At 32.9% G+C, this 12459-nt stretch overlaps 2 protein-coding genes across 2 annotated transcripts; both read left to right on the top strand.

Annotated features, from left to right (window-relative positions):
* Window positions 1-1018: 1018 nt before the first annotated feature.
* On the top strand, window positions 1019-1796 carry LOC129947014 (cuticle protein 21-like). Its single transcript, XM_056057411.1, has 2 exons — window positions 1019-1167; window positions 1241-1796. Exons 1-2 carry the CDS (start codon window positions 1156-1158, stop codon window positions 1706-1708), a joined length of 480 nt encoding a protein of 159 aa, XP_055913386.1. The 5' UTR covers window positions 1019-1155; the 3' UTR covers window positions 1709-1796.
* Window positions 1797-11524: 9728 nt separating this feature from the next.
* LOC129947084 (cuticle protein 16.5-like) lies at window positions 11525-12139 on the top strand. Its single transcript, XM_056057519.1, has 2 exons — window positions 11525-11662; window positions 11737-12139. Exons 1-2 carry the CDS (start codon window positions 11651-11653, stop codon window positions 12082-12084), a joined length of 360 nt encoding a protein of 119 aa, XP_055913494.1. The 5' UTR covers window positions 11525-11650; the 3' UTR covers window positions 12085-12139.
* Window positions 12140-12459: the final 320 nt, after the last annotated feature.

Here is a 12459-nt window from a genome sequence, read left to right as displayed (position 1 = left end):
TTTTTTTTTTTTTAAATTAAGGTGGCACAGGTAGGGATTGAACCCAAGACCCCTTGCACGACAGTCCAACGCACTAACCATCATGCTACGGGTACTGCAGCATTATGATATTTAAAAATGATTTTTGACGACATATCTATTATTTTGAGCCTTGTGGGATTTTTTTCTGAATTTTTTTAAGCGATATGACATTTTTAATATCTTGCTGTGATATTTTATTTGGTAATAAGGCCGAATTCTCCTTTTTATTTGGAATTTCATAAGACTAAACAAAATTTTAACACCCAAAGGTTTGGTAATATTTCGAAATCGTGCAACAAAATGTTCATAAAATTGTTTTGGGCACTATGACATTTTTAATGTAGGCCATTTTCATAAAACAGGGTTCATTTAAAGCTTTTTTTTAATTGGAACACAAAAAACGTTTTAAGCATTATTAAAAAAGAAAATCTATCAGTTTTTTTAAATTTCAATCTAATCAACAAATATTTAATTATTGAATTTGAAGATGTGGTATAAGGTTTCAATTCGAAGAACCTGGCTTTGATTAAGTTAAATTATTTCAACTGTTTACTATTTTTAGCCAACTTAACAACGCGCTCATACAAAGTGTGCTATTCGTTAATTTACCCTTTTGCATAACCTCCTTAATTATACTCTTTTAATGACAATAAACTGACTGAGCAATTAACTTTTTTGAATAAATTAAAATGGAAAAAAGTAAGTAAACAATCTTTTGGCTGCTGCTCTAATTAATTAATTATGTAATGCCAATTTAAAAGAAAACAAAACAAACAAATCCTTGAAACTCATCCAAGAAAAAATAATCCAAAAACAATTCAAATTATTCTACAAGCAATGTTGACCAATTTTTCTGTATAAACAAAAACACAAACATACATAAAGTTAAATATAAACCACCAGATATGCACATTCCTCGCCATCCACTTCCACTTTATGTAAATTTATTAAAGAGTGCCCACCATAAGGCCCACGAGTTATGCATCATAAGCCAACATTTATGCGAAGAACGTGCAACTTTGTTAATGCATATAAAAGCCTCGACATAGCTCACTGTTAACCATATTCGAAGCACAGCTCGTTCCATCAACTCACATAATTTGCAAAAACCCAACCAAACCAAGTCTAAGCAAAATGGCCAAAATCGTAAGTTTCCCGCGGCGGCACCAGTTTCTAAAAAAGAGAGATTTATAATCCTTAATTTGTATTTATTTTCCAGATCATGGTTGTCCTTGCTCTCGTTGCATGTGCCGCTGCCAAACCAGGAGTTCTTGCACCACTAGCTGCAGCTCCACTCGCTGCTGCACCACTAGCCTACTCAGCTCCTCTGACTGCAGCCTACTCCAGTCCACTTGCCTACTCGGCTCCTCTGTCATACCCAGCTCCATTGGCTTACAGCGGAGCGCTCATTGCTCCAGGCGGCAGCAGTCGCATTGATATCCAGAACAATTACAATGCTGCTCTTTTGTCGGCTCCATACGCTTACGCTCCCCAAGCTTTTGCCGCACCAGCTGGACTATCTGCCTACAGGACTTCTCCCTTCGCCTACACTGCACCGGCAGCCAGGTTAGCTGCCCCTCTTGCTGCCTATTCCGCCCCAGCCGCCTATGCTGCTGCCTATGGCTACTCCACTCCCTTGGCTGCTGCTGCTCCTCTCAGATATACATCTTCACCCCTTTTGTTGTAAGACTGTCAAAAGTCGCGTTAAAGTCGTGTAGAAGCTGTAAAATATAAATAAAAATAAAGCACCCTTCCCTTTTTAGTCGTAGAAAGCATTTTGGAGTTTTCTTGAACTTTCATCTCGTGGTTGTGGATGGATTTTTTTAAGTTCTGATGTGGTTGCCTTGCCGTGGAAAGTGAGCAAGGATTTGTTCCTTAAGCTGTCATAGTGCTTTAATCGTATAGCGTTGAAGCTTCGCGCACTTGCCAGTCATGCGGAAGGGAATGCTTGCTTGCTTTCAGCGAGCTGATGGTGCTTTTGCTGGTGCTGTGCTTCATTCTGTCGCTCAGCGCCACGGCCGTCGTCTTCATCGCCACCACTTCTGACTGTTTTTTCTCCTTGGCTCACATATCAGGATAATTTGTTCACCGAGCCATTCAATCGGATTAAGGATACACGATGCGGTATAATGCGGCAGAAATGGTGGAAGGTTTTCTCTTTTGTACATTTGTACATTCATAGCAACTAAGCACCACCTAGTGTCAGAATTTTGCACACTTTGCTAGAATCGAGTTTAAAGCGAAAAAAACACGACTTTGTCCCTGTATACCTCTGCTACCTATGTATGTAACTCAGATGGACTGAAGCGACCGCCACAGAACGAAGCGGTCTTCTAGCACTTTATGCTGCCTCACTTTCATAAATCGAGATCTATGTTTGAGGACGAAAAAAAAAGTAAAAACGGTTCCATTATTCATAAATTATTCTGAGTGTCCTTATCGTTTGGAACATTTTTTATGCTTTTTTTCCGTTGTTTCAGCTTTTCACAAAATTTTCCATTGAGTTATTCTTCGGGATAAGGTTTTCTTTAAAGTGGCGACAGCTCGTGACAACCGACCACAGCTCCACCAACCAACATCCAAAACCATGACATATAAGCGAAATTAGATTTTCCATGAATTTCTCAAGAGACTTTAAGTTGAAGCTTAAAGTAGTTTTATTTTTCTACGGGTTGGTAGTTTGTCTAAAGTTGTAAGATTGATAGAAAAAATGTAAATTTATGCACAAATTTTAGGAATTTGTGTTATCCACTTATGGAAAACCTTGTGCCAGCGTCGCCACAGCGGAGGCGGTAGTGCGGATGGTGTGACAGGTGATGGTCTATGTGTTACGTAACCTACCTGTGGTAGAATTCATTAATTTTTGGGTAGCTGAAGTAAATTGTGTTTTTTCTTAGAAAACTTTGGGCATGTTATTTTTGCATAATTTGCAAATCCTTAAATACTGAATTCCTTATATTTTATGAAAAATATATTAGAAGTCTGATGAAGGACAAATTGGAAGAATATAAATAATATATCGTGGGTAGTTTATGAAAAATTCATAATCTACAAGTTGTGTTGCTTTTCTTCTTCTATTCCAATATTAATGGAATTTACTTTAAATCGGAGGATGCTTATAATTGGTAGTACTTTCGGATATTTAGTCTTTTAACGCAAAACTTTAACAAATTTTCAAAAAAAATAAACAATTAGTACAAAATTAATATAAAATAAAGTGTGATTTTCGCATACTTTACTTCCATATTCGAGCATTGCAAACTTTTTATTTTGTTTATTTAAATACTTTATTTTCTATTTGAAAGATTTAATACTTGCAAACATCCCAAAAAGAAAGAGCTTAAAAATCAATCTCCACAAATAAACCTTGAAAAAAATACATAATTAAGCTTTTTGATTTTGATAAAATTTATTTGAAGTCAATATCTTCTACTGTTCATGAGATATCGAAAATATTTTTTTAATAAATTTGAGTACGTTTTATGAAAAAACGGAATGTTGGATTCTTATAAAAAAATTACTGAATGTCGAAAACAATATTTTCTCTCAGACAAAATAAGTTTGAAGCCAATATTTTGAATTTTTGAAAAGATACATGAGTCGAAAATAAAGTTGTACCAAATTTTAGTATTGATTTTTGTTAGGTTGTTAGGCTCCTATATGCAAAGAGTCTGCTTAAAATAGTAACTATATCAGATTTTAAAATATACCTGTAAAATAAGTTTGTCTTCAAAGATATACATAAATGCCATTTGATTTGTAAAAAAACGTCTGATTCATCCCAAGACACAACTCATCCTCGGACAACTCATCCCGGAAATAAAAAATACTTGTAAGCATACTTAACGAAAACAATTGTTTGTGTATTCAACTTGTTCCTTAAAAGCTTTTTTCCTTTAGATAGCTTTATTGTAATTTCATATTAGAAGAACCAGGATGGAAAATAAATAAGATAAGAAAGAGGCAGACCATGAATGTTTAAATTGTGAGGCGATCGCCTATTGGTTGTGTAGTTAGGTAGCAGGTAGATGTCTAAAACGACCCTAGAATAGTTCACTTGGCGTGCTTAGCTTTATGCAGATAGATAGATAAGGACATGTTTATGATGATAATGAAGGAATGTTATTGGTGGCTAAAAGGTACATACTACATTCCTTCTTTACTACAAGTTTTCAGCGCAAACATGGAGTTATTACGTTCAGTCTATTTTTTTCACTAAAGTTTTAAAAAACAAGCATACGAACAAGTACAAGAAATTGCTGTTAATGTGTTGTTTACAGTCAGGCTCTTGTGCGTTTTGGATTTTAGTTAAGAAGTGACACGTAAGCAGTAGTTGTAGAAGTTGTACGTTATACCTTTATAAATAGGTACAATGTGTATGCGTTGAAAAAGTGATTCTAACAGAAAATACATATACTCTCTCTGGCCAGTTTCTTTAACTTGTAGGTACTAAGTATTTATTTTTTTATATAGGCGAAGGCCAGTAAATCATGTGTGAAACAACCTTATTCGTAAAGAATAATATTTTAAAATCATTATATACAAAGTTACCAAGATAATACTTCTTGATAGACTCTTTAAAATAGATTGTTGATTAAATGTATCATATAAATGTGTACCATATGCACTAATTTGGATGAAAGCTAGGAATGTAATTACAATTTTGTCAAAATAATGCGATCTTTCGGGCTCACGCACACTAAAAATAATTAAAAAAATAATATTTTAAGATTCAAAATTTTACCTGAAAAATAAGTTTGTCTTCAAAAACTTAAATGCCATTTTATAAATAAAAAAACCGTTTATTTTTTAAATTTTTATTTTGAAAATCGTTAGAGCGGTTTTTTTTAAAATTAATTTTTTATATATAAAATTTTCCAATTTTGTTCTAAAAATATTTTTGGAATGCAGTTATTTAGTGATTGTAAATATACGTCTTACGTTTCAATTTCGTAAAAAATTGTTGACCCGTTTTTGAGATATAGAGTTTTGAAAAATAAAAATTCAATATTTTTTAAAAAATTCAAACAATTAAAAATTGAATTTCTGTTAATCAAATATTGTTAAGGAAATAAAGGAGCTTATTCAGAAAAAAAAATTATTAAAATGAGTTCATAAGTTGCTGAGAAAATTAAAAAACAAAATAACGGTTCTATGAGCGGTACCTTTCCTGAGCAATACAAAAATATGGTTTTCTTATAAAAAGAAGCCAAGTTAAAAATAAAATTTTAGAGAAAATTTAAAAAAAATCTATCGGTTTGTTTTTGAGAAAATTCGAATTTTCGGTTTTTGACCAAAAAAATTTTATGGGGGCCACTGTTAGTTTTGATCTTAAAAAAAAATGAAAAAAACGCCTAACGCGAATCTGCTCAAAACCTTAACTTCCAAGTTTGAACTCAATCGACCCAATGGTTTAGGCTGTAGGAGCGTGGACAGACAGACAAAACCGACCGGACGGAATCGCGGGACCCACTTTTTTCGACTTCTCTACCATCGTAATATCATGTTTGATTAAAATCTCGAGTTCGAAATTTTGCACGAATGCAAGACTTGCCATATAGTTCCTATATGTCGTAAGTAAAAAGGTTAACCCTAAATACCTCACGAAACAAAAATAACGTTTTTTACAAAATTTTATTAGATCGAATTGACACTTTTTTTTACAAAAATTAATGACATAGAAATAATATTACTCAAAGTTGGTAAAAATTTAATGTAGACTCAAATATCTTATCAAAAACTCGAGATTATGGCTTCCAACAAATTTTTACTTATGGGAAATATTGTTTCCAACATTCTGAAATTTTTTAAAAAAAATCGAATTGACAGCTTTCTTACAAAAACTAAAATTCTAAGCAAAACAATTAATAAAATTTGGTAAAAATTGATTTCGACTCAAATATCTTTTCAAAACTTTGTGATATTGGATACAAACTTTTTTATCTTTTAAAAAATATTGTTGTCAACATTCAGTAAAATTTTGAGTTTTTTTACAAAAAATAGAAACCTTAAAAAAAACAATACTTAAACTTGGTAAAAATTTGCTTTCGACTCAAATAGGTTTTCAAAAATTAAAAATTTTGTCCTGCAAATCAAAATCAAATGGGGTGGCGCAACAGTCCGTTGTGAACCAGGGCCTAGTGAGTTACAGCTCTCAACCATTCCTGTGTGCGAGTACTGTTGTCAGGAATCGAAGGGACCTACAATTTTAGGCCGAATCCGAACGGCTAGTTTGAGAAAGCACTTTTTCATGACAAGAATTACTCTTGAAGGATTTGTCAATTCCTCGCAAGAGGCAGTACCCGCGAAAATTAATTTTTTTTTTTAAAATTAAGGTGGCACAGGCAGAGATTGAACCCAAGACCCCTTGCATGACAGTCCAACGCACTAACCATCATGCCACGGGTCCTTAACTTTTTTTATTTCACATTAAATATTGATTTCGATCTATAGTAGTTTTTTATAAAATCCAACAGTCCGTTTTTTATAAAAGAAATAAAATCTACAAAAAATAGTACTTATGTTTGGTAAAAACTAATGTTTTGTTCTTGATATCTCTCAAATTAGTTTCATTCATCCAATTTATAAACATTTAAGAAATGCTACTAAAATAGGTGTTCGACAAAAAATCTCGTTAACAAAAATAGATTTAGAAATCTATTTCATTATTTGCAAAATATTGTTCGTAATTTAAATATTTTATAGATTAAATCAACTGACTACTTTTTTAAGCAAACACGAAAACCTACAAACTTTTAAGCGAGACAAATCGACAGAAGGGATGGGAATTTATCGGTGTGGGTCGCATCCCACCCTCAACGGTCAATGATTGGCGTTATAGAGCTATTTTAAAACCTACTTTTGTACTACTGGATACATGTTTTTAAAACCTCTAGTTTATGTTTGGTATGATGGCGGTTAATGCTAAACAACCCATCTTACAATCGATATCTTATGAACAAAAATCAGCCGTCTTGGAGATGGACCTGGGATATAACCTCTCTGAACTTTATTTTGTGGAGAACGACGACAGACATTATCGAAACCGATTCAAACTCTTAAGGTCCATATCATTAAAATAATTCTTGAACTACAGTCATAGCCCATCGCAAACGTCGTAAACATTTTATAGTGGCGGGATACGCTACTAAGAAGTCAGCTTAGGCAACCACTTCCACTACGTTTTGTTTCCTAATTATGGGGAAAGTTTTTTCCTACTACAAATTGACAAAAAACTTAATATAGTTAATTTGTAAGTATTTAAAACAAAAATTGTACTTTTTCCACTTTTAATATTATAATAAATAAATTACAACTAACCATTCTCAACCATTATTGTGATTTGCTAGTAATGTCTGGGATGGAGGGGACCTAAAGTTTTTAGCCAAATCCGAACATAACAACAATAACCCTTGGGATATGCGTAAATTCCTCGGAAGAGGCAGTACAGGCAGGGACTGAACCCAAGACTTCTGGTATGACAGTCCCGCACAATTACCATCACTACACGGGCACTGCCATTCCTATCCTTTGTGCGAATATCTCACTTATAAATCTCAAAACATGACTTTGACAATACTTTAAATTCTATGCAAAGTTTTTCTAAACTAACTTATTAAAGGGTGGTTTTTTAGCTATTATCTTTTTGGCAACACTGGTTTAAAAAGCTGACGTACGTTTCGTGTTTTGTTTCACTGTCAAACATCTTCAGTTTAGTCTATAATTTAACTATGAATCGTCTTTCAAACAAACAACGCTTGCAAATTATTGAATTTTATAATCAAAATGCGTGCTCTGTTAAGAAAGTTCATCGCGCGCTTCTTTAATTTTATGGTCAGTTTAATGACCCACTGAAGTGGCTATTCGGTCTATTTCGCACATGATTTACATTGTTGGACATTAAACTAGAACACGCTTACGTAGAGTTCAGTGTTAATTATGACCATCAATTATCGATTCGTCACCGTTCTCAGCAATTGGGCCTCTGTTACTCAACAACGTGGAAAATTTTTTCGGAAGGATTTAGGTGTGATGCCTTTCAAAATACAGTTGGTGCAAGAATTTAATCTGAACGACGTGCATGACATGTGGTTTCAACAAGACGATCCCACATGCCACACAGCACGCAAAACGGCGAGTTATGTGGACATTTTATTTCACGTTCGGGACCGGGCAATTGGTTGCTTAGATCGTATGATTTAACGCCTTTAGACTATTTTTTGTGGGGCTATGTTAAAGGTCATGTCTTAACTGACAAGCCCGCTTTAATTGACGCATTGGCAGACAATATTGAAGCATTTATTTGTGAGATACCGGCCGATATGTTGGAAAGAGTATGCCAAAATTGTACTAAGCGGATGGACCATTTGGGGCACAGTCAAGGTCAACATTTGCATGAAATCATCGTCAAACGTAAAATTTTATGGATCGTACTATCGATTCAAATAAAGATTTAATGCATTTTTTTAATTGTAAGTGTTTTTTTTTAAACTTTCGTATAACTTTAAAAAAATCACCCTCTATATTATATTTTTTTTTCGAAAATCTCATCAATTAAATTGAAAAATTGACCAAGATTTAAACTTTTATTATTTTTACAAATAAGAGAAATTACATTTGATTATTCTTGACCAGTTATTAAGCTTTCGATGGATTGTTAGGAATATCCCACATATAAGTCATACAAAATCTATTGGATATTATCATGAAATAAATAACTTAACAAAATTAAAGACAAAATACTCTTCATCTGACTCTTCAATAATGGGATTTGCGATTAGTCCAAAATAATTATTTAATATTTTCGATGAACTAATAAGAAATTAGGTATTTAATAAGAATTTAATACGACCTTTTACTTATGATAAGTTCTTGCTGCCATATTTATTTTTTGAATACCTAAGAGTCAATGTTTTAGCAAAAAAAGTGTAACTATATATTTAAACAAAGTGTTTACAGTTTTGAGATCTTTTCTTCAAGTGCATATTTTTAACAAAATGAGAAAGTCCCACAAAATTAATGAAAATATTTCAACTTTTTTAAATAAGTTCCTCTTTTTTTTCATCGAACATTCTACTTAAATAAATTTTATCTGAACTTTGATTATTCAAAACAATTTCCGTAAAGGTGTGATGTTAGATGTCATAAAAATACTTGCAGCATCAGCTGCAAATATCCCGAGACAAAGATAAATTTTCTTCAAAAAATCCTCATTTCGACTCAAAAACCAACTCTACAACCCTGTCAAGGCAAAATATGAACTAACTAAAAATGACAACCATTGCATCGCATCCAACTAAACCCAAAACTGTTCAACGCAATATAAACGAGAAAAAGTTTAATTTTGATAACTTGATGGTACTCGTATAAACCCTCTACCTGCGGTGTTGAAACTGCAAAGTAAATACTATATACGTTCTTCTTACTGCAGTGAGGTCGGTTTGGTATTTTATCAATCCGGAAAAATATAAAGTTTCTCACTTTATTTTATTTTTAGACTATAGCTATGTTTTATATGACGAATGGAAGTGGTCGAGTCGGGCCCTAGGCTATAGAACCATGAAGATGAAGAGGAAATCAAGAGAAGGACCATCATCAACCAACATCGTGTTGAATATAAACTTTTCGATTATTCTGACAAAATCCAGAAGATAGATGTTCAATTTAATTAACGTTGATGTTTTTGTAGAGATCCAATAAAGTTTTTCCTAAGGAAGGAAGGAAAACTTTTAAATTCTTTCATTAGTGCGGAGGAAGGTGGGCAAGGGTTTGTGGGAAGGTATTGCAGACTCAGGTGTGCTTGAAGAAATAATTGAGAGGTTCATTCTGTCACCGCAGCTTGTGGGTTATGTTATGGAATAAGTTATTAAATTAATAATGTGATAGTAAATTTTTTGTAAAAATTAGAAAAATGAAGGAATCCTTGGCTGACTCCTTCGTTTTCATATAAACTGTATGAATCTATTAAATTTCAACAAGACTCCCTATTTAATTTTCGATAGCATTCAAAGATCAAACATAATCCCAACGACTTCAAACTTTTTCATTTCAAAGGAAAAAAGACGTTTCCTCATGTCTAAGGTTTCTAAAATCACATTAATTGTCCAATTATGCCCACAAGAGCGTATTTTTATTTTTTTTCGCCTTAGGCTCTAGAATATATTTTTTTAAAATTAAGTTTTAAAATATAATATTTCCTTTTTTTGGTCTTCTAGTTTGGGAATATTCTGTTTTCCTTTGGCGTGGGCTCAAAGTAAATTCTTATACAAAAAAATGAAAACATAAAAATAGTAAAAAAATACTGCCATGCAACTTATATATATTCCAGGAAAATATAAGGACCCGCAAAAAAGCAACAACAACAACATAAATTCTCCTGAGATAACATCCAGTAAAAATTTTGGCTGAAGTATTTTACAGGCAGGTGGTTTCATTTTATATTTTGTTAACAGACATTTTTGATTTTTGTTTTTTTTGTTTATATTGCAAGGCTTTTAAGTTTGGGAACAAATTTATCTTGGAAATACAGTCAGTGACATAAAATTTTGCAAATCAAATATAGTTATTTAACATCAAGCGTGAATTGAAAATCTGAGCTCTTACCTGCATTTGATGAACTATTCGGTTAAGTAGACATGCTGCTCCTATGATCTGGCTGTCCACCTTTTAAGTCTTCAGAATTCTATTGATGTCACAATCTATAAATAAATACAAATTTATGAACAATTTATTAAAAATTCAACAAAATAAAAAGAATAAGTATACGCCTAGTTGTACCGTCAGAGGGTTTCTATCTTTTCCAAGACAAAATTAATAGACGTTTTTTTGTTTGGAAGGTGTGTCTAATTTATATTACTAAGACTGTAAACTATGGGATGAACATTTTAATATTCGCTTGAAAGGTTTGTGGAAAGTTGATCCTACTTCCGGTTGGAATGCACATAGCTTTTGATAAAAAAAAATGTATTAAAAGTGAACACAAACCATGAATATATAGTAAGGAGATAAAAAGAAAAAATACCGTCAGGGAACCACCATAATATTGCAACGACAAACTTGGCTTAATTTTTTTTTTTTGATATCGTATTTTCCTCTGAAGTTATTTTTAATTCGCCTCAAAGGACTCAGTGGATGGAACGTATAGAAGTTTTATATTTTTATAATTAATTTCAATCAGTTTAGTTCAGTCTTTAGTGTTTTTTTTTTGTTTGGGTGACGGTTAAGTACACCTTTAAATACTTTAAAATTTAACTCGATACAAATTTGATTCTTTGTGACAAAACGTTTTATTTCAAGGCAAGAATCTAAAGTAAAGGTTGTTAAATAATATTGCTATTATTAAATTAATTTTTCTGCAACAATCATGATTTATTTTATTTCACCCAGCTTTGTAAAAATTGAACTTGATAAAGGTTAAACGATACTAATAGTTGCAATACAGTCCACACTCTCAACAAGTGTTAATGATTTTTGACGCAAAGTATTCATTTGAGGAATTTCAATGAGCTATCATATTCCATGGTCACGTATCAATTTGATATAAAAGTCTTCAATTGACGCTAACCAAATCAGACTTAAAGCTCACACCTCTTGGAACACTTCAATCCATCAATTCAAACCCAAAATCAAAATGTTCAAATTCGTAAGTAAATGCAAAATAAATTCACTTATTGGACATTTTTGTACTCAATCTATTTTCTTGTGTTGTTATTTTAGACCGTTGTCATCTTTGCTGTCATTGCTTGTGCTGCTGCCAAGCCGGGATTTGTTGCACCACTTGCATACTCTGCTCCATTGGTTGCTGCTGCACCTGGAGTTGTTACTGCCACAAGTAATCAAGTGATTGCAAGGAACTACAATGGAATCGCTTCAGCTCCAATTTATGCTGCTGCTCCTGCACCAGTTGTTGCAGCTCCAGCTATCGCAAAATATGTTGCTGCAACACCATTGGCCGCACCATTGGCTGCTCAATATGTAGCTTCACCATTCGCTTCTTCATTGAGATACTCGGCTCCATTGGCTCCAGCACCTTTGACCTATGCTGCAGCTCCTCTCTTACTTTAAGATGATAAATATATGGATAAGGAAATAAATGATGTTGGATTGAATTTTTGGAAGAGATTTTGTGTTTTTCTTAAATTTTGTTGAAAAATGTGTAGACTTGTTGCTTACATTGAACGAATTTGGATCAAAGCATTTGAGAAATGTTTGAACAAAAGTCAAATAATGAAAAGTTAGCCGTTCGGATTTGGCATGAAAACTGTAGGTCCCTTCCATTGCTGACAAGATTACTAGTACACAGGAATGGATAGTTGCGCCACCTAATTTATTTATTCATTAGTTTATTTCAATCCAAAATAAACCTCTGTCTGGTGAAGAGAAGAGCACCTTGATTCTAGAAATTATGCTTATTATTTTTTCAATAACTTTTAACAAATA

The sequence above is a fragment of the Eupeodes corollae genome, chromosome 2, assembly GCF_945859685.1.
Source record: "Eupeodes corollae chromosome 2, idEupCoro1.1, whole genome shotgun sequence".
NCBI lineage: Eukaryota > Metazoa > Arthropoda > Insecta > Diptera > Syrphidae > Eupeodes > Eupeodes corollae.
Note: the sequence above shows the minus strand (reverse complement) of the source record. Positions and strands in the feature narration are given on the sequence as shown.